This window comes from Columba livia, chromosome 1 (genome assembly GCF_036013475.1).
Source record: "Columba livia isolate bColLiv1 breed racing homer chromosome 1, bColLiv1.pat.W.v2, whole genome shotgun sequence".
Classification (NCBI taxonomy): domain Eukaryota; kingdom Metazoa; phylum Chordata; class Aves; order Columbiformes; family Columbidae; genus Columba; species Columba livia.
The window spans coordinates 60,817,981-60,841,506 of record NC_088602.1 but is presented as its reverse complement, the minus strand read 5'-3'; the positions used below and the strand labels follow the sequence as shown (position 1 = coordinate 60,841,506).

Here is a 23,526-nt window from a genome sequence, read left to right as displayed (position 1 = left end):
GAGGGGACAAACATGTTATTGTGGCGGTAAAGTTAAATGCATATAGTGCCATAAAAATAATGCGGTATGATTTAATGCATTCAATACAAGTTCATATTTTTTAATCTGTGTGTCACTTTTCTACAATATCACTGTGGAGGACACACTATCTTTTTGGATATCATTGTTGCATACCCATCAAAGAAGGAGTGGAAATAGAATTTTGTAGCAAACACTATACATTTGGATATAGTGTTTTATTAAATATCTCACGAAGATGCTGCATCAAAAAGTGAAAACTTTTTGATATTTCACATGAAAACATATAGTTTAGATTTGATATTATTAAAGATGATGGAGGTCTAGTAAAGGGAAAACAAGATCTATTTGTCTTTATGGAGATAAATGTTAGTGTGGGTACTCACAGAGTAGTGTTGCACTCATCATACAATTAGAAAAGGCTTTTTTTATGTTAACTGAAGGTGGTGCCTAATGCGACCTGTCTTGTAATTTCTACCTCAGACAGCCCCTGGGTCTATCATAAAACAAAATCTTTTTCCCTGGACTAGGTATGCAGAACTCATCCCAGTATTAGGCACTTTGAAGACAAGAAGCATTGTATATATTTTATATATTATTAAAATAATCTCTTTCTTCTGCAGAATTGTATAGTAATGCTGAAAGGTGGCCCTTTCAGGCTGGAATCACTGAGGCATTCCTGGGTCTTCTCCGGAAACACTGGAAACACAACAAGGTTTGGAGGAATTAGGCCTGTTTTCTCCATCCAAGTGCCAGGCATCCAGACATGAGAGCAAGTTAGACCACAGATAACACAGAAAAGGATAGGGAAATGTAAACAGGCATTTGCATTTTGGAAATGCAGGATAAGAAAGGAAGAAAAAAAAAGAATGGAAATATGTAGGAAGTGAAAAGAACTGTATTATTTACATCTTCTTGGTAACTGAGTGAAGAAAATGTGCCCCACATAAACAAACTAGAAGCTTTTATAAATTCTGTCAGAAAGTTTAGTGAGATTCTTTGTTTCAGAGATACTGAAAATTATTGTTTTTATTTGCATGCTTGCATAACAGCTTTGAGCCCTGCACCCACTATTTGATTGTGGCCTCACTGTTGCAAAATCAGTGAATGACCCTGCAGTCCATGAGCTCTTCAAGACTGCAGACATCACTAGCAGTAGCTCATAAATGTGCACTAACCCCATCACCCAAAAAGCTCTTGAGGCTTATTTTCTACTACCAAGTTTCAAATCTTATGTCCTGAATCACAGAATCACAGAATGTTAGGGATTGGAAGGGACCTCTAAAGATCATCTAGTCCAATCCCCCTGCCGCATCAGGAACACCTAGATGAGTTTACACAGGAAGGCGTCCAGGCAGGTTTTGAATATCTCCAGAGTAGGAGACTCCACAACCCCCCCGGGGCAGCCTGTTCCAGTGTTCTGTCACCCTTACTGTGAAGGAGTTTCTCCTCAAATTTAAGTGGAATCTTTTGTGTTCTAGTTTGAACCCATTACCCCTTGTCCTATCATTGGTTGTCACCAAGAAGAGCCTGGCTTCATCCTTGAGACACTCACCCTTTCTGTATCTGTAAACATTAATGAGGTCACCCCTCAAACTCCTCTTCTCCAAGCTAAAGAGACCCAGCTCCCTCAGCCTTCATAAGAGAGATGTTCCACTCTCTTGACCATCTTTGTTGCCCTACACTGGACTCTATCTAGCAGTTCCCTGTCCTTCTTGAACTGAGGGGCACAGAACTGAACACAATATTCCAGGTGTGGTCTCACCAGGGCAGAATAGAGGGGAAGGAGAACCTCCCTCAACCTGCTAACCACCCCCTTCTAATACACCCCAGGATGCCACTGGCCTTCCTGGCCACAAGGGCACAGTGCTGGCTCATGGTCATCCTGCTGTCCACCAGGACCCCCAGGTCCCTTTCCCCTACACTGCTAATAGGTCATTCCCCAACTTATACAGGAACCTGGGGTTATTCCTACCCAGACGCAAGACTCTACACTTTCCCTTGTTATATTTCATTAAATTTTTTCCCGCCCAATTCTCCAGCCTGTCCAGGTCTTGCTGGATGGCAGCACAGCCTTCTGGTGTGTCAGCCACTCCTCCCAGCTTCATGTTGTCAGCAAACTTGCTGATAGTACACTCTATTCCCTTGTCCAAATCATTGATGAATATATTGAATAATATAGGCCCCAGTACTGACCCTTGAGACACTCCACTAGATACAGGCCTCCAACTAGACTCTGCCCCATTGGCCACAAAGCTTTCTCGAAGTGATACCTATCTCATACTCTTCTGAGGACAGCCCCATGGAGCCTTTCTTCCACCCTGTATAGGACATGACCACTGGTCCAGAATACAAAATTGGACCAAAGTCACAAATCTGTCTTGTCTTCAATGGAACTGCACTTCAATATTTCATCTTTCTATTTGTTCATTTGAATGGACCAATTATCAAGATTAAGTGGCTTGAAGTGGAGCCATTACAAGTTCAGAATATATAAAAGATGTATTTTAGGTGGCAAAACCTGATAAATCTAGTTATTTGAATAAGCATTTCTACTGTTAATAGTGCTTGAGACTTTCCACTTCAGTCTCTGAATGTCAGCAAGAATATCTGTCAATAACCTCTGCTTCCAAAATTGCTCTCAGTGGGGGAGAATTTACCTGACAGAGACTTAATTTTGTGTTCTACTGAATCAGCCATCTCTGTCTACATGTATGGCATAGTACATAACTGTAGTGATTGAATAATTGGACAGAATCCTAAATATCTTAAATTTGTTTTACTTATTTTTATACAGGAGTAAATTTAGTAGAAAGGATCAAAAGTATACCTCAAATTCTCTTCAAGGTAAACCCAGTAGTGGGAGGGTTAATAGATAAAAAGAAAAGTTAAAATACAGCCAATGATCTATGATCCTGCTAATGAAGTATAAACTTCGGAAATGTCATGGGGTTTGTATGTTGGTGAGCAATATAGACTAGCTTTCAAGAGATTTCTGAAACTATATTATGGTAACATTATACAGAGAAACAGAGAGATCTTAATAATGAGCTTATAGACATGAGCTGTCACTGTGGGCCTCACTGCAGTTTGCACAGATCTTTAGATAGACACTCGATGCTTCAAAATCTTCTGGGAAATCAAGGGTGAGAAGATTGTGTTGTAGTCTCTATGCTGGTGACCACCAGACTGGCAGGTGACATGGCAAAAGGTATGTGTAAGTTGTCCTGTTGTTCTGTAATCTCCTGTGATAGCAAGCTTCATTCTGCTGTGGCAAATGTCTAGTACCTTGTAGAGCCACACCAGCCCAGGGAAGTTCCATACTTGGGCCACCTGCTCTTGGTTGCACTTATTGGTGAACTCTTCAGAGAACTTATTGTGCTCTCCCAGAAAACATGATTTATTGAATGTATGACCACAATCTCTCATGGCTCTGATTGCAATGTCATATATATCCCATCATATATATTTCCATCCAGGCAAGGTTCAGCTACTTGGGCTCAAGCCAGCTTTTGAGGCAGCTGTATGGCCTCAAACTAGAGATGTATGAGGAAAACAAACAAACAAACAAAAAACTGTGAGAATGGGGTCCTCTCTCCTTTCCTTGGAAGCTGCTTTTAAGCTCAGGCCTCACCCTCTTTGGATATCTGGATGTCTCCCTTCAATTTCATAACATCACACAACTCTGAGGTCTTTCTGTCAATCTATACACAAAATATAAGGGCAAGAGGTAGCTCAACTCGAGAACATTGAGTGTAGCAATGTAGAATAATGCAATAGCATCTCTGGTCCTGTGACTGCATCCAAAAATGTCTGGAGAAAAGAGTGAGGCCAGTCTGCTCTGTCTCTAGATAGTTTACAATACAATAATATCCCTGTAATCAGTTTCAAATTACCATGATTAAAGTAAACTTACATCAGTATTATATCATTAATAGAATCTGCACTACCACAGGCTCCTTTCATTATTATGAGTTCTGGAGGTTTGTTTGTTTGTTTGTTTGTTGAATATATTTCACGTTCTGAAGCATTTGTTTTATCTCTGGTGTTTTAATTATCTTATTTCTTCTGGATTCATTAGCTCCTTATATTTAGCTATTTTCACCTCATTTACTGAATTTTCAGATGCTTGTTTGGATTTAGACAGAGTACTTTTTGGTCTGCATGACCAAGACATTGAACATTGAAGCTGAATAAATCTTATGCTTAAAGAGATTATAATTCCAAATGAAAAGAGAAATTCAAGGCACTATTTCCCTGTAAATGGTTATATCAGCCTAAGACAAGTCCCCTCATCTGCCAGGAATCTGCAGCAGCTGTTACAAGTTGATTGGAGGCCCCCTGGGCCCATAAGGGATTGTTTCTTCTGAACAACTCTGGAGCTTTGTAGGCAGAAAAAATCAGGTCCTTAATTTGAGGAAGCAGCATATATAGAAAGAAAGACCATCCTGGCCTCTTGCATACACAGGTAGTCAGCAGTAACAAACTTCTGAGTAATGTCGTGTTCTGATTTATATAGACTGCCATAACTTTAAAGGTGATGGAGAGTAGAGTTGAACACAAAGACTTTCCAGCCTTGACAGGTTCCTTGGCTCATGAATTCAGATGTATTTTTAGAACAGATTAGAAAACTTCAAAATGGGTCCCTGTCCATTGTGAATTGACTTGAAGTCAGTGGTCCCAAGATCTTTCAGGGAAGCTGATCAGACACTTTAAGGGTTATTCATTTGTTTTATTTCAATCATTCAAACCTTTTAATTCCGTGCCTGATTAGATGGAATACTATTAAGCTCACAAAATCAAAAGCTAGTGCCCCCTTTTTACTTTTCACCAGACTACTTATTTCTGCAATGAGTTATTTAATTTTCAGTTTCCTTTAAGCTCACCCAAAGGGATGTTTGTGATCTTCAAAAGATTATATGTTCAGGTTTTAGGTTATTATAAAACAACAGTGAAGTTAATCATCACAATGACCCCAGCTGATTGGTTCGCTAATCACCAGAAAGATAGGACTGGTGGATCTGTTTTTTGCACAACATCTGGTCCTTGGAGAAGCTTAATATATTTTGGCAGATAGGAACATTATAGATGTCTTCTATATCTGTGTCTGATTTCTCGTTTAGATTACTAAAGTGACAGTGAGACACTGATGCCACCTCCTCTGCAGTAATTTCTCCATAATCAAAGAAACATATTTATAATAAGAGCTGGCATATTTGCATCTTTCTGATTGTCTTTTCCAATTTAAACAACAAAGATGTGAGCAGAGCAGTCCTCATTCCTGTCATTTGTATTTGGTGAAAATAAATATTGTTATGTAATATGTGAACTGAAGATCAAAAATGTTCTGGCAAATAAATTTCAACTTCGGTTTACCTCTCCTCTATCTTCAAATAAAATAGCATGTGTATCTTTCAAATGAAATTATTTATAGAATAGGTAAAAAAGAGAAAGAAACAGGTTGACCTGTTTAATATACCATCATTTAGGAAACACTACAAGTTTTTGCCTCTTAATACAATAGTTTGTATTCACTGGCATTAAGATCTGGATAAATATTAAAGTACTTGTCTTATTATATTCTATCCACACAGATACAGAAAACATTCATTTTAATAAAATATAAATAAAATAAAAGGTTAAAATAACCACCAGACTGATGTGTTTGTTCCCAAATTACTGCAAATTTCAGGCAGAAGTTTCCATAATATGAAACAGACATTCTAATTTCCTGGTGCAGTCTTTTAACACAAGGAATTTTAAAAATGCATGCAGAATGGGATAACTGGAAAATAATATAATGTCTGTTCTACAGGAAGCTCAGATCATTAATTTGTGTTCATTCTGGATCAGATTTTTAAAAAATCGAAACTGAGATTAGCAAGGCTGAGGAAAAAAAAAAAAAAAAAAGGAAAAGGTGGGGGTGGGTGTATGTGTGTGTGCAAAGTAACTTCACCACAAAGCAGAACAGCTTTAAGTCAATATTAATGCAAGAGTGATGTGTATTTAAATGAATGTTTTCATGAGCAATGTTTGGCTGTATAAATAAAAATATTTCCCTGGTCAAAATTGTTTTATTTTGATAGTGTTAAAATAAAATGAAAATGATAACTTAGAAAAAAATCCAACAAAACAAAACAACAACAAAAAACTTTTGTCCATCGAAAGCCTGTTCCTGTGAAATATGTTATTTTCAGTAACCCACATATTTGAAACTCCCTTGTTATGCGTTTTCTCTTGCATGTAATGAAGAACATTTAATGCCCTCATGGTACCTTTGACTGTCATTGGTAAATATACATTATGGAGGACTGATCCCTCCTATCTCGTCACTATTGCTGCATGATTTGTGTGCTTAACCAGACCTACCCTGAGCCTGACCATAGTCTCAGAATGGTACTGGGAACAAAGGGTGGCAGAAGAGAAACACCACCAGTAGTCCTGCAGCTCTCATGGACAGAAGGTTCTCTGTAAGAGCTGATTTTTATTCCGTAGTACTCATGCAAAATACAGTTTTCCTGCAGTCAGATAGCCCTTACTGCTCAAAACTGACAAAGTTCCTGGGGGAGTTCACATTTGTAACACTACCTTTGTCAGATTTAATCGGATCTTGTACCAGTTAGCCATCTATATTTTGGTTGTATAGTCTATATAAAATACACTTGTAAGCTATCTAAAAGACATCTCTGCTTGTACAACATGATATTTCAGGTCTTGATGCACAAAGCAGGCACTGAGATTGACCCAAGTGTTTCTTGAACAAGATGCACTGTCACTCAAACCAACACATAATACCCTGGTGATCCAAATATAATAAGCCTTTTAGAGAATGCACTGCACAGGCAGTGTGTTAGTTGGCAGATGACAGTAGCTATTACTTCTCTGCTGTGGAGCATACATAAGATTTAAAGTGAATTTTATGGCAAAGCTTTACCACAGGAAGAATTAGGCATGCTCTTCTGAGTCTTCTGAGGTCCCTCATTGCTGGTATGAAACCTATAATTACATTAAGATCTTGTCCCCTTATTTCCTGTGTATGTTCTTGAATGTATTCATCTTTGTCTGGCCAGTGTTTAGGCACAGTTATGAGTAGATGAGTGGATAAATTTATTTTTGCTCTCCATACACAGCTTATCCACTGTTGTTGTCAATGAGTCAGCATGGGCTAGAGACCAGTGGGGTATAACACATCAAAAGTTGAAGACCTCAGCACTATTCTCCAACCCAGACTTTTTTTTTTTTTTTTTTTTTAATGAATGCTGTAATAAATTATTCCATTAATATTCTTGGAAAAATCCATTGATTACTCAGTCACAGCCTGAGGTACTCCTTAGTATACAGAAAGACTGCAAATTTAGCTTAAAATACTCACAAGCTCCTGGAGAAGTTGAGGTGGAATCATATTATACTTTCTCAAGGCAGTATTGTTGATTTCTTTATTCCAATATGGTACAATTTCCTGATGTGGTTGAAAATATAATGAACAGAGAGCCTCTGAAAGTCATGAGGGGTCTCTTCTGTTTTGACTGGTAGGTGAAATTATTAAGTTGTTCTCATTTTGAAGACTTCATTTTCATACTATAAAACATTGGTGCAATGCAGTTAAAATTTAGTTTCATTCAGAAGATTTACGATTTTGAGAGTTTCTGTTGTGACTTCTCTCTTCCTACTTTATTTTCCTCCACAACTACACAGTAAGAGCTACTGGATTATTTTGAGGTTTCCTTTTGTATTATTATTTTGACAACTCAGCTAGTAACTTTTTTTGAGTGAAAAAAAAAAAAGTCACTTTCATGGAGAATAGCCATAAAAAGTATTTCTTGGAAATTTCACACTGTTCGTTAAGAACTGTGATGTGAATGGCAGTCAGGAACAATGGGGGAAGGCACAGAAGCGAGCTGATTTCATCTCTTGAAAACTATGAAGAATTGGCAGCCACAGAGAATGAAACTGATTGAGCTTTTCCATTCTACTCTACTGACACATCTCATGTAGTGTGGCTCAGATGATTCAGACTTTGTACTGAATCTGTTTTGGCAAGAATTAGGTTATTTATAATCACATGTATTGTGCATGTATGGGTGAGCAAGAATGAGAGTGGGAGGGAGAAAGACTGTGAGCATATATGCATAGTAAATACGACTTTATCTTCCCATCATTTTTGCAGTCTTAGTAAATACTGGTCATACAATTAAAACTAGTTTTGTGCCATTGTGCAGCCAGTTGCAAGTCAGCAAGTGTAATGACCAGGGATGTGGTCAGCCAATGCACTGTTCTACCTGGTGATACTGTACACATAATGGGAAGCAGATATTACCCCTTCTCCAGGCAAATATTGCAGCTGTATTACCTAATAGGTCTGTCTGATTGCCTTTCAAGACCAGAAAGAATAACTCTGAGATGCTGTCTAACCTCATGTGTGATATAAGCCACAGAATATCCTAAAAAGAGACAATATCTGGACTGCTATTCCCCACAGAGACAAAAATAAGTGTTCTTCCTGATTTCCTGAAAGAAAAAGTACACATTGTGCTGTTTCGGTTTCTCAAAATTCTCCACACACCACCTCACTTTCTTCCCTTTAGTTCTGAATCCATTTATTATCTGTAATTATTTTACATGCAAATGCAGTTTAGTGTCTGGTTTGTTTGTGAAGTGTTCATTCCTTGAGCTGATGAAGCAGGTTATTTGTGTTGGATGCTTGGTCACAGAAGTCATGAAATATTTTTTCTGCTTCCAGACATTGGATCAAATCTTATACAGTATAAATAAAATAAATGTCAATTAATACATTCATCCACCTAATTAATAATATTTTTATCATTATATTATTAATAATTTTTCAAATACCAAGAATATTTTTATGACAATCATTCTAGGTAGGCACTCATGCATATGAATGCAAGTATATAAAGGCAGCATTGATTGGTTCACTTTTTTTGAAAGTGTAATTTTTATTTGTTTTTCCTACAGGTACAAGGCAGTGTAGTTTTAATTTATTTAGGTGAGCAAAATTACCACTAAACCCTTCTGAGATTTTGTAGTTATGTTTCCGTATATGAAAGGTGACCTTATTCTTATGTGATATTATCTTTCCAACACAGTGTCTTGTCAAATAGCCAGGATTCTCTCTCTTTCAAATACAGAGTGCCTAAAGTTCTGTTGATGGTAAAAAAAAGACAGATATTTATTTATATATAGTGATTTACTGTAGTTATGTTGTTGCCATATTGCATCAATAATCTTTATTGCATCAATAATTCTTTCCCCTGGGAAAAACAAACAAACAAACAAACAAACACAGCAAAACAAACCAAAAAATCTGGAAAACATGGGGGTTTTTTCCATTCTTTGAGATCAATCTGACAAATTTCTGTTTGACTTTTCAAATGTTTTAATCATCTCCCATACCAGTTGAAAACACAAGCCCATTTTAATTATTTTTTCTGCGTTATATGGGTGAAACATATATAAAAGCTCATAATATGTAGCAGAAATTGTTAAGAAATACATAATCTATGTTGTGCATTAGTTTTGTTTTTGGTGGCTTGATTTAAATTCACCAGGTATCTATTAATAAAAATGATGCTTTTATCTTCTAAGTTCTGATTTAAAAAAAAAAAAAAAAATCAATGGATTTCCTCATGTCTTCAAAAGCTGTTGATAGTTGTGTATTCTTATATTTTTTTATATATTTTGTATATCTTTCCTGATCTTATGGCTCATGACTTGTAACTAGTTCAGTTCATGTTAGGAGTTAGTTTTAGTTTTGTTTTCTTTAATTAAGATTACAATAAAATGAAAACCCCATCTACTGCTGTCACAGCCCCTCTTTGCTTTCCTTGAAATGTAGCCCAAGACATTTGTTTTATTGACATGAAACTTGAGAAAGTTCATGTTTTCAAGAAGCAAGAATTTTGCTCTAGAAAATGTTACTTAATGGAATCTAGAGGTTTTTCCCTGCCTCTGGATACTTAACACATGGTCTTCTCATCAGACCCACCTTCCATCTTTTTCATTGACACAATGAAATTGACAGAGGGAAATACTAATAGAGTGTAACTAGTAATTTGAAGTTGTTTGTATGCTTTATTTTTTAAGATGAGCATTTATTGCAATTATAAATATTTGGTTTAGTCTTTGATGTCCTTTAAAAAGAGAAAAATCATTAAAGTGCCAAATTGGTGCTTTTCCATGATGTTCACTCCTCCAGATACTGAGACTCTTTCATGTCAGTTCTCAGGCCTGAAAATGACCTGGAAAAATGAAGGACGTTTGTGGGAAAGGCTGAAGATCATCATCTCTTATATTCTAGGCTAGTTTTCAGCATGCCCTGAGGATTTCACCTACTGCTTCTTGGACATCTTAGAGTGTTTTGCAGAGCTATCTTGTCCTAGAAACCTGAAGATTCTTTTGAAGAAACTTGAGCATGGGGGTAAGAAGGTTGATAGGTATCAGCAACGCACCCTGAAGTGGGATATGACCTAAGTACATATCCAAACAGAACTCTCAAAATCTTTCCATGTAGCCTCACTGGCCAAAACATAGCAAAATTGGACCAGCATATTAAGAATCTCAATATAGACTTCAGACAAGGTTAAAAAAGTCTGCACTAAAAAGGATACAGAAAGGGAGGCATTTGTCTGAGAAATAGATCTCTGGAACAGGTGTACTCATGCATTCTTTAAAAATACAGACGAGTTTAAATGTAATTTTGAATCAAAGCTAAGGAGTTGTGAATCAAAGCAGGGAGATGATGTGTACAAACTGAGACTGGATACATGAGAATGTTCACAGAAGGCTATGATTACATTATTTACTTCTGCTCTTGAATAAACATTTATTTCCAGTCCTGCTAAAGTAGACATATGGGTTTGCTCATTTTCTTGTTGCCATGTATGGTAAGCTGTTCAATACACTTCCTATAAACTGAGGTACACTTTCAAATATGATTCATAACCCAACTTACTACTCTTAGATTTATTCTATGAAAAGAACATGTGGGTTCATACTAAACAGGTCTACAGTGTGAGTGAACAGGAAGTAACATTTGTGAATATTTACCTGTTATCAGGCCCAGTGTTCCTGTGTCCAACCAAGAGGCTATGATCACTGACTAATTAAAAATAGAAAAATAATTACTTTATTTTTTTTTATTATTGCAAGGATCAATACAGCAACTGAAGCATTAAAAATATGGTGGGGGATATAGTCACACTGGGAAAACCGCTTGCTGTTTAATAGTTTATTTAAGAACAAAAAGTACACACATCACCTAATCTTCCTTCTGACTAATCATTTACTGTGGATAAAAAACATTTATAAGCAGTTAAAACTGAATTTGTAATGAAAAAAAAAAATCATATTCTACAGAATGAATTAGGCAAAAGCTACCACAAAGAGATAATCACAAATGATATATGAGTGATAAAGTCCTCATGTTATCTCCCAGAAACCGTACCCGCAAACATTGCAAACAAACTAAGATGAAAGTTTTTTAGTTCTGGGACTAATACACCAACATTAATTGTACAATTTAATTGTACAATTAATTGTACAATTGTACAATTTAAGCTGCCATTGACACTAATAAAATTATAACAGATGAGATGAAGCATGCTGACATCAAAACAAATCCTCAGCTAGGTTGCTTTTTTCAGATGTCAGCTTTTGACTTTCCAGTGTTTAAAAATTTAATCTAAGTTTCATTTTAGTTTTGTTAGAAGCAGGTCTAGGAAGAAGGAAAATAAACAGCTGACTCTATTGATTTTGTGATAAAGGAAAGGTAGTTACTAAGGTTTTCAAATATTCTGAATTAATAGAAAAAGAAAAAATTTGTTATATAACAACCTAGACAACAAGTATCTAGCAAGTAAGTAATGTACTTCAAAACAGATAAGTGGAAAATAAAATGGGAAATGTGCAAATTTCTCTATACTCAGTCAAACAGGTTTTTCAACACCTTCATAGCCTGGCATCCAATCTATTTTTGTATGATCACATGTGAAACATTTCTAGATACAAATAGCTAGTTTAATTCTTATGACAAAGACCATTGCTCAGAAGAAAATAGCAAAAAAACTACTAAAATCAACATGTTTATTTGGCTTTTCTGTTTAAATAATTGTAATAATCACAAGCCCTGCAGCTACGGCTACACAGCATCAGATGACAGCATCTTAATGTGTTCCTTTTAGCTCTTAAACATAGACGTTGGTCCCCACTGTTGCAGATTTATCTCCTAGTCTACAGCTGTTGGTGTTCAGGAACCCTAATGCAGGTTTTAGTGCTGTGGACTGGATAAGGTTTTATTTGAAGGGAAGCAGCACCATCTATTGCAACCTGATAGCTTAGCTCTAGATTATATAAAGAACAGAGCTGGCCTGATCCCAGTCTCAAACTCCTTCTTGTACTTACTTTCATAAGATTTTCCCCAGACCAGCTTTAAATGAGGTTATGTTCTCAGTTTACATATAACAAGGTATGGGGGCAGGTGTGCATATGTCTAATGAAAAGGTGTATTTAAGAGACATACTTCTTCACAAACTAATATAAAATAAAAGTACAAGCCTAGTCCTGACTAGCTGTTGCTTTTTAATGACTTGGCTAGAGTTTTCATTTCTGAAGTGTGAGGATAGTCAAAAGAGTATGTTTTACCCAGGTGATATTTGCTCAAAATTTGCTTTCAGAAGCAGTGTTAATGTAGGTGTGCAGTACAGTATGTTCTTCTAAGAATGGCAGTGCTATTGTCATCCATCTATACTTCTGGTTCTTCTCTTTTCCAGACTGTCTACAAAGCCTGGCTCTGTTCCCAGTATTTTGAAGTCACACAGTTTCACTGCAGCAACAGAATTCCTTGCAAGCAATACTGTTTGGAGGTTCAGACGAGGTGTCCCTTTATATTACCAGACAACGATGATGTCATCTATGGAGGACTATCAAGTTTCATCTGTACAGGTATAGTATAGAAATGCTAATTTCACCTGTTTTCATAAGTCTAAATATGGAGGAGAGTGTGGATAATGTGTCTTCCATTAGGTGTGAGTGCCTGAAGGTATTCCTCATCATAAAGATTTGTCGGAGGTGCTAGGATGTGAGTACAGATTTAGTAATGCACATTTATTCTACAGCTTGCCACAGTCATTAACTTTACAAAACAAAATCACTAGACAAAATTTGTTCTGCTGGTTTTTTACGCTTAATCATTTGGTGGAGGATTTTTGTTGCTCTGTGTCATGCAGTACTCAGAGAAAATAGGCTCTCTGTCATGCAATATTCAGAAACAAAAAGAGAAAGGCAAGTCCAGCTTTTAGTATATTCACCTTTGTTCACCTGCATTATTATGTCAGATAAATGAAGAATCTAAGACATTGCATTCAAAACTGTGCAGCAGCTCTTGGAAGGTAGATGTCTAAGGAAAAGTCTTTCACTAGTGAACAATTTTGAGAATCAGTTGTTCACCTGTGAAGAACTGCTCCTTTGGTCTCGAGTCTTGTCACATTCTGTGAGTATTTTAATTTTAAAAGATATTCCTAATATAGGTTTATGCATTGATTGATAAAATAGTTTGGTTCCTCTTCTATTTTATTCTTCTTCAAAGACTATCCCAGAATGATCCAACCAGAGAGGACATGGTAAGCAAGAAATACTTTAGTACATCTCAGGTACCACTGATACTTTTTTGAGGACTGGCTGGGAGTCATCCACACAAAATTCCAACTTATAACAATGTTATCTGCAGATTTCTGGTGCCTAGGTTATCATCTGAGGATCCTGAAGATATTTAGGCAACTTACGCACTAAAACAGTAAAAAGGCAATTGAATATTTAGATCATTTGACAGCCTTGTCCAAATACCTGAAATTAGATGGCCTCCGCCTTAAATTATGGCTGCACTGGTACTAGGTGAACTTGGTGTTAAATGAACTGCCCAAGGTAAGTTACTTAAACCAGAGTAAAATATAAAATTCCGTAAATGCTCTATACCATCTCAGAGACAGACATAATGTTTATGGCAAATCACTTCACCTAATACTCTGCATTATGATTGAGAGGGGTTCTGGTAGCAAGATATTTACTCTATTTTTCTTGAAGATTAAGCCTATTGCACGCAATTAAGCAATATCCATATATATGCAAAAGACAATATAATGAAATGTAAGATGAGTTACAGTTTAGTAGTCATCAGTAAAGTAATGGTGTTTATCACTCCAATGCATTTCTTTAACATTAATAGCCTTCAAATATGCATGCAGAGTAAGCAAATGAGCATTATTTTCCAGTTTGAAATCAGACAGTAAAAGCTGAAGTGACTTAGGACATTTTTATTTACAACACACATACAATTTATATGTGTGTTTATGTGTATGTATAGGCAATTGTGTGCACACTTAACACACATGCAAGATGGCGAAGAAAAAACAATAAAAAAAATCCTAGTAATAATTTCAGAGAATCACATATCCGCCTCTTCATTTTCCTAGTATATCTCCAAGTCCAAATTAATTCCTAAAACACACAAAATGGATGACTTTGCAAAGATTACAGACAGTCAAGAGCTCTGAGTTCAGGATGAAAAGCAGATTTAGGGGAGGATTAAACTCATTTTATTGCAGATATTAGTAGCATAGGTATCTACATATAAACTCTGTGACTAAGCTCTCACTGAAGGTCTAGTGTAGCCAGTAGAGCTGAGAGTTATTTAATGCAGCCTAAATAGGCATCTGCACACGATGAGCTGACTAGCTTTCTACACCCCACTAACAGTGCTGGCTCAATTTGTTTTAGCTGCTCTTAGTCACCAAGGCCTTATCGCAGACACTTAAAATCAGGATGACCTCAGCAGTTTGCTAATACTTTGTTCAACTTTGCGTCCACTCGAGTCAAGACCTTCAGCATTAGCAGAACAGAGATTGAACACAAGACCCCATAGGAGTCAGCATGCTGACACTGGGCAGTTGTGTGGAGGCGAAGATGCTGAGGAAAGCTGCAAGCCTGCAAATCAAACTTTGTCTGGAATACAGGCCCATTCCCACCCTCTTATTAATCAGTGACTCACTGTAAGAGCATTTTCTGACACTAAACCATGAGAAATTAGAGTAATGCCTGCTGTGAGACTAAAGAATTACACTTCTCTGCAACTTAACGAAAGCAGAATTGTTTCATGTAAAGTGGAGTGAGTTCAACAGTAGCCAAAATACCACAGCATAGCTTGTGACTTGACGGGCAACTTGAACTCCTCTTGCAGAAAAGCAACTGAAAGCAGGTTGCCCACGTCTTGAGGGACCCCTTCTCCAACTGCACTTTCTGTGACTTTCTGTCTGGCAGACACGTTCTGGGATTTCTAGTTTCTGATCCTGCTTTTCCTGGGGTGGGTGAAATTCATTGGCAAAAATCAGAAGAGTCAAGTCAAAGGTATTTCTATTTGATATTTAGGTGTTATATATAGCTGGTTGACTGGTGTCTCCATTCGACACAAGTTCACTGTGAAGCTGGTCACCATTGAGCTCTGCTACAGGAAACGTGGCAGGAGCAAACTTCATATTCAGGGATTCCTCACAAATGGTATTTTGCCACAGCCCGTCACTCATTTAAATTAGGTTTGAATATCTCTGCTGTTCCTGACTCCGATGATATCCCACAGAGAGAAATGCTACAGGTCCTTTTTCTAAATTTTGACTTACGTTTTCAGAGGAATCCAGAAGGAACTGAATTACTTTTTTTTTTCCCCCCCCATGAAACTAATGAAAGAGTAGCTGGCTAGCTAAGGAACACTGTTGATTACAAAATATTGTCTGGAGAAAATAAAAAAAAGTAGCTACTTTTTAGTAAGGTGTTCTATTCCTCAGAAACATCAAGAATCTGTGGGTTCTGATTTTCTTTAATAATGTTTTAGAAGCAATATTTCTATAATAAGAGTTTCCTTTCCTCCTCTCCATGGTAACAGACTATTTCTTCTAAGGTCCACTAGAGATTCAGGTTAATGGAAAGACAGAGGATTGATTTCTATAAAACATTTCAATATGCTGCAGAAAACAAGTAAAAGAAAAAAGTGTACTGGTGATAGCTGGTTTTATTTCATATTGTCCATATCATAGAGTGCAACATTATATGCCATTTTCCAGTTGCAAGTAAATAAGGGGCTGGTGTGGCTTCATGCCACCAGCAGCGTTGGGAGCTGTCACAGTGGTACCAAGCTGCTGCCTTTCCTCACCACCGCACTCCTGTTGAAATCAAGGGCATGGCGGCACCAGGGGACAGGGAACCCACATACTTTTTTCTTTTTTCTTTCAGGGCAGGATATTCTCAAGGTTGAAGTCTGTATGAAAGAAAAAAATATATATATATAATGTAGTTTAGAATATGTCCTAAAGGACTAGTATAATGGTAAGAAGTATTCTAGCCTGAGAATGTCTCACTTGATTACCTCCAATGAGAGCAGATAGTGGGAAAATAAGAGGGGATGCTACGCTAGTTGTGTATCACCAGAACTTGTCTTTGGAGAAATGCATGTGAGAATGCAAGACAACTGCAGTGCAAAAGAAAGTACTTGGGAGATTAATCAGAACAATCAGAATCACAGTATGGTTCTGATTATGGAGACATGCAGTTAGCTAGAAAGAATTTTGTGTGCCCCTCTCCCTGCTTTCTTCTAGGAAACAGGAGGAAAGAAGTTGGTCTTTACATCAGATGCTGTTCTGGAACATACTGTTTTTCATATTCATTGAAATTGAATGGTTACTTTCAGTTTAGACCTTTGGAGGCTATATCCATATGATTAAAGTTACCAGTGGTTTCATCTAATGTTACTTTCAGCAGCTGAGATGTCTAGAAAGTCCCATGCAAAACAGAATGTTATTTAAGGGAGATAATAATAGTATTTAGGCATACGTACACACAAACATGGCAAAGTACAATGAATGAGTCCCATGCAAAGTTCCACAAGTTTCGTTGTGCTTCCTATGAAAACAGTGTGCATACTAGTGGAGCTGTTCTCTTTTGTAGATGTAGCCATCTTTTCCTTTTTTCCCAAATGTGAATGGAAGATGTGAAAGATTTCTTTCACAGATGCTCTGGGAAGAGACTGCTAATACTTCACAACTGCTTTCCCATGCCTTCCGAAGCAATGTGGGCAAGCAACTGGCCTGGCAAATGGTCCAGATCATGAACTGCTTCTGTTTGGCTTGCTGCCATCTCCCAATGGAGACAGGGAGAGGATGCAGAGGCCATAAATGTTTTCTTCACAGCCAAAACTATCCATTCAGGCCTCCAGTTTGCTCAACCGAGAAAACATGAGACATCAGTTTCCACCAACTGAGCAGCATAGATGCCCAAAGACAGGACAGAAGAGATTATCTCTCCTCTACATACATGGCCCTTCCCTGAGCAGCCAGGATATGCCATCAACACCAACACTCCAGTTGTGTCCACATTAGCAATCTAGTTCAGGGTTGTACTTCTGAAGCAAATCTCCTGTTCATACCCCTTGCTGTTTGACTTGAGCTGGGAAGAGTTCTTGGAGGATACAAACTGGGTTCCTCTGGATGAAACTAAACTAGGAGATGTGCTTCAGGTCCATACCTAGCACATCCCAACTGCTAGTGCACATGTGGTCTGCAGAATGAGACTAGAGCTAGAAAGGTAAACACCCCTCAAGTGCATTCAGGGGTGACAGCACCAAGTGTTTGATTATACACATCTCCTTTTGCCCAAAACTAAACAGACATGGCCTATTCTAACCACTGGAAGGACAGTTCCCAAACTGCCAAGTCTGGAGCAATTTAGAGTGTACAATTAGGGCTCCCTGTGTTGTTAAGGACATTCTTTCTATTGACCAAGACTTACGGTCCTTAGTGCCTTGTGGCGTAACAAGGCCATCACCTAGCAGCAAATATTAGGTAGGAAATCCCAACCACATGCTCACATTCTTTACGTGTACAATAGATGTTAGGGGATTTAATGGAGGAAATTTAATTTAATTTCCTCTGTGAAGGAAAGGAAGGGCATGTAGTGAGCAGCAATAAGTCAGAGATGTGTTGCATTAGCTTCTTCCAAAACCAGCACGGTATGCTCTGGCATTTCCTAAGAACAGTGTCATCAGTCTGCTGCCACCAAGAGGTGAATAAAATTTGTCTGAGCTCCTGTGCTGAATAGACCTCTGATACTTTTAAACGATACTTTAAATGTAGAACAAGAAACAAAGGGGAGAGGTGAGAGTACAGGTGATGCAGGTGCTTTGAATCACTTCTTTCCATTCAGTTCATATTAATTTAGGGTCCTAAATCCATGTGTTCCCATTAATATCTCAGTTGTTTGGAACACATGGTGTGAATATTCTCCCATACACCATTTTGCAGCAAATATCACTAACATATGCTTATGTGATCCACGCAAAGTAGCCCTTCCCCAGAAACTCCTCCTCCTTTAGGTTATTCACCAGAAAGGAAACTGTCAGTTATACTTCCTAGCACACACCAATGTTTCTAAAGATGTAGTGAGAATTACTACAGAGAATTTTCACCAAGGGTTTCTTGGTTACAAAAGGTTGACAAAGGCAAAAATTCTTTTAACTATAGCTTCTTCTCAAGGGGCAGATGTGTGGATGGGTTTCACCGGCATGTTTAGCTATAAACTGTTTCAAAACAGATATCCTTCTTTTAGTGCAATTTGAAAAATCATTTCTTTGAGAAAATGTGGTATCTAGAGTGCATCACAATTTATCTTTTCTTTGTAGAACAATTCAAGAAGAGAAAATCTCTGAATTCAATCCACTTTATGTTGTTCTTGGCAAACTCCAAGAAATATATGTCCTAGATCCAAATTCTTACTCTAAAAATAACTCATAATAACGTGCTATTTCCCTCCTGCCTACATTTCTTAGTAGGTCCTAAGATATCAAAATATTGAGCTAACACGCAGAGGAAGACAAATCCCATTTGTGTTTGACAAGCATGGTTAATTCGTTGCTAGCTATGCATCTGCTTACAAGGAAAATTTGACATGGTTTTGCAGCAGAATCTGCCAACTAAATAGCTCTACTTTTGGAGTTCAATGTACTTCTAGTCTTTAATATTGGGGCTTTCCCATGAATGAAGTTCCATATTGTAATAGGCTTATCAGCTGCAAATGTTCTTCTCTTATAAAATCACCCCAGGCAAATAACCTGTTGATAGCCCTGAACTTCCTATGGCAACATAGCATGTAGACACGTATGACTCGTTCTTTTCCTATTATATCTAAATAGAAAATCCTTTTGATCAAGATTTGTACATAATAGAAACAAAAGTAGAGCCAGAGTGGGGGAAGGCAAATGATTGCCAGAAGGAAATTATCTCACCCTTGTCTTGCATCTCAACATAACAGAGGTAAAAACGTTCATTGTATAGCCTTGAGAGTCATGTGTTTGCTTATTTTTCTGACTTGCAGCAGGTCAGTCAGTTTTAAAGGGATAACACTGATTTACACCAGCAGGAAGAAATTAGTACTGTATATATGTTAGGGAAAAAAAATCCATACATTGTGAAGAAATACGATTTTCTTTTTTAAAGTGGACGCATACACTCAGGACAAAGTTCCAGAGGTGATTATCTGAAATAGTCACCAACATAAACTGATAAAACAAAACTGAAATACAGCAACCCAGATTTCATCCAACAACTGGAATGGAGTCTGAAATGGAAATTAGCCTTCTCCAAAAGAGCTGAACAGCCTTATGCACCAGTTTAATAATAATCTATTTGACTAAATAATAATTTATTTGTCTTTAAGCCTTCTACATTTAATTTTATTACTTTTTATAATATCAAGAGTATAAAATACATGTCTAAAGAGCAGCATCATAATGTGTCACAGACACAGCAATTTAGAAATTGAGAGGACCATCTGGATAAGATCGAAGAGAGCTGGCTTCCATATCAGTTGTAAGCAAGCAGTGAAATCTAGTCATATAATATCTGATGTGTTCTCTTACTGTCTGTAGTTGGAAAACCATAATATTGAAATCTTAGAAATAATTCTTCAGAAAGAAATGTCATGCAGAGTGTTGGCATTCACTGATACAATGATGTCACTGCTGGATGGATCACTCTTGGCAGACATTACTTACTTTGTGCTTTACAATAAAATGGAACATTTGAACCTCCTGGTATGCTACATCCACTTATCTGGTTTCTTCTTCTACATCTGTGGCTTTCCAAAACACTTATCTAACCACAACAACAAATATATAAACTGGACCAGTTCCCTTTGATGGTGACTGAAAGATGCAGAATACTGTGGCTCCATAGCTCTTTCTGTAGCAAAGAAAAGAAGCAGCAGGCCAAACCAGACCAAATGCTACAGATACAGATCCAGATACAAGTACAATGTACCTTCCACAGTGTTGGGGTGAGATGTGGAAATGCAACTAACTCTTTTGCAAACTGTATTCTGTGCAAAAGAAATCCAAATGCTCAGGCAGTAACAACAGCATTCTCTGAGTTAGCAGGTAATCTACCTGGTCAGCAGACTATGCATCCCTAGATAGTTCATATGATTTTAATTTTTGTACAAGAACATCTTTGCGGTTTGCTGGTTTTCCCCAAAAGCTGTTTCTGCACAAAGCGAATACAATGCTTATGCTGTCATTCCTTTTGCTTTCAGTATGATTCAGCTGAGCAGGGTACATGGGATTTATCTACAGTCATGTGTCTATTAACATAATCTCAGTCAAATGAGTAGCCTTAATTCTTGCATCAGCATTAGTAACACACACTGCCTACAGCTATAGCTGCTTTGCTGATCATCAAAATGTTATCTGCATGTGAAAAAAGTATCCGGTTACAAAGCAAAGAGATAGATTTTAAATTACCTTTGTGAGTGATAGTATATCTGTCTAGAGAGTGGTTTGATACAAAAAAGCATCCTGGCAAATTCTAGATCCTTGATTAAGATCAGCGTCCAAGAACCTCAGTATGGACTAAGTTTTCTGCTGGTGAAATATAGATGAGTGCTGAGGAAAGTTGGGAAATGGAGATCCAGAGTGGAGAATTTTAAGTAAAAAGTGAAAAGAAAAGTAGGGTTTGAGCCACTAACAGTTAGTAAATTAATCTCAGAAATATAATTATTGACCATCCAAGTAATACAGAGTAATGGTGTCTAAGAACTGAACTACAAAGAGAGAAGAGGAAGACAGAAGCCTTGATGGTTTGGTGGGTAAAGGTTTCTTTTCTATTCCTTAACCCAAACTCTCTGCCCATATAAAATATTTTCCTAAAAGAGCAAAATAGGGTTTGTTTCCCCCCCCCCCTTTTTTTTTTTTTTAAGGTTGATGTAGACATCTTTCCAGGGTTTCTGGTAAATCACAGGTTTGTAATCCTCTGACAGAGCAGACTGATTGATTAGATCCAAGGGCCCAAAACAGATCCTCATGGCTACAAACAAGTATGTGGTGAAGCACAATTGTGAAATTTTATTATTTTGGTACAAAAGCTCTGACTGGATTTATCTAAATGTTCCACAAATGTCATATTAATAGTCATTCTGCAGTTAATTATTAAATGTGTAACTGCAAATTCAAAACCTAAATGCAATTGCTGAAATACAACAAAGAGAAAATGTAATTTTGCATTAAGGAACAAGTTCAATACAGCTTTTAATGTGGAGTTGCCTTCAATTTATTTATAATTTAGTAAGTGCACATGAACTATTTAAATACATTTTGATTGCCAACTTGTATATGTAGGTTTTGATTTAAAAGGTAGTCTGAGTTTTCCTATAACAAGCAGGAAATACTATTTGAATAGTAAACAAGCCTCAGTGGGATCAAAGCATTAACCATTCTCTGTGTCTCTTCAATTACCACTAATAGTTTGAGCTACTGCAGTCACAAAACAGAGCATGTAATTACCTGCTTTGGGAGGCACTTTCTGCATGTTACCATGTTTAAAAACACACACTGATGCACACAAACACCAAAAGATAGCTCTCAGAAAATATGATGTTAAGAATAAGATTTCTTTATCATACCTGCAATAAACAACTGTCTGCAAGTTCCAAAATACAAAAGAATTTCTTAAAAACATGCAGTACATTCAGTGATGATCTGAGGGAGAATAAACAGTTTTCAAGCATTAGTACGCTGCCTTAAGTATCTGAATGCATAGATGCAAAACTGTCCTGATTTCCTACTGAGTAAACCTTGACTTCATAGAAAATTGAACAAGATGTTCTAATTCCTGTAGCTTTAAAAAACTTGTTTTAATCCAAAAATGGATGTAAATTTACTTAGACTTATGTATGGTAGACTGTTGTGTCAGCTATGTAAAAAAGTACCAGTCTAGGTTTAATCTGCATTTTAACATGCTCAGAATACCTAATGCACTTTTTGTTTAGTTGCAGATCAATATTATGGAAGTAGGAAGGAAAGAGTTCAGTTTTGTCTTATTTTAAGGTGTGCTGCTACTCTTTACAGGTTATTCACAAGTGACAAGCAGTCTGGTGTCTGAACATAAGTATGTTATATCTAAACTTGTAGACATTGCTTTTTGAAAGTAATATCATTGCTGTGATATTTTAGACAAAATAAATTCTTGTTCCAAGAAGCAAAGTTAATTTACAAATTATAGTAATTATGTAGTTGCTTTCAAAACCTTAATCTGAATATTCTAACACAGATAGTTTTGTTTTGTTTTATTTTGCTTTTCTAGTAAAACCTAGCTCTACTGCAGCATAATTATTTACTGCAAAATTTATTCCAAGATCATTTTAAATGGTAAAAAGGTATTTGTCGATTATGTTAAATATTCTTGCATTTGATCATTAATTAAACCAGCTAAATTAGTTTCTTTTATCAGAAAACAAGATATATGAGAAGTAAACAGAACACTCTAGTTACTTTACTCTCCTATATAGCAATGTCAACAGTACTGACAATATACAAAAAGACAGTTGTGTCTTTTGGAAAAGATAGAGTTCTTCTAACTGTTCAAAAATTCATAATCAGATCAGGCTGAGTAACTCAGTAAAGTCCTAAAAGCAGAAATAGCCTAGATTTATAGTCAGAAACATCAAGAGACCCAAGTATTGTATGGCACGGAAAGATTGTTCTCACCTCTGGGATACGCCAAAGAGAACAACCCAGCTGGAAGAACTCATCTGAGGTAGGGTAAACAAGTAGGCACTGAACAGCTCTATTTGGAAAGTGGTCCCATGAAGCTGTTGGATCTTTATTGGTTTGACAACATTTTCAACATGGTCAGTATATCTATTACTTGTTGTTTAATGCCTATCTTTTCATGGACAGTGACATTACTGGTATGCACTCGCATGGAAACGTCCAGTTTGAGTAGTTGTTACTTCATCATTAGTTGTCACTTCCCAAAAAGGAAGAATTCAAATATTGGCATTATTCAAACATCAATATTTACTTTTTAATGCCATTTGTTAGCACAACCATGCTCAGTGTCGCACTTGTATTGAATGATCTTTTGATGTTACTTCCTGTTAGATGACACATATCCCTTCAACAGC

General features: G+C 36.9%; 1 protein-coding gene and 1 long non-coding RNA gene across 2 annotated transcripts in view; one reads left to right on the top strand and one right to left on the bottom strand.

Moving 5' to 3' along the window:
- Nucleotides 1-23,526, top strand: part of NALF1 (NALCN channel auxiliary factor 1) — a 483,922-nt gene that overhangs the window by 447,799 nt on the left and 12,597 nt on the right. The window contains exon 2 of the mRNA XM_065058311.1: nt 12,804-12,975. Within this exon, the coding sequence (XP_064914383.1) occupies nt 12,804-12,975 (172 nt within the window). The remainder of the gene's footprint in view (nt 1-12,803; nt 12,976-23,526) is intronic.
- Nucleotides 15,854-23,423, bottom strand: LOC135579119 (uncharacterized). Its single transcript, XR_010471599.1, has 3 exons — nt 23,108-23,423; nt 22,024-22,099; nt 15,854-16,336 (listed from the first exon to the last, which is right to left on the bottom strand). It is a non-coding gene; the product is annotated as an uncharacterized LOC135579119 (long non-coding RNA).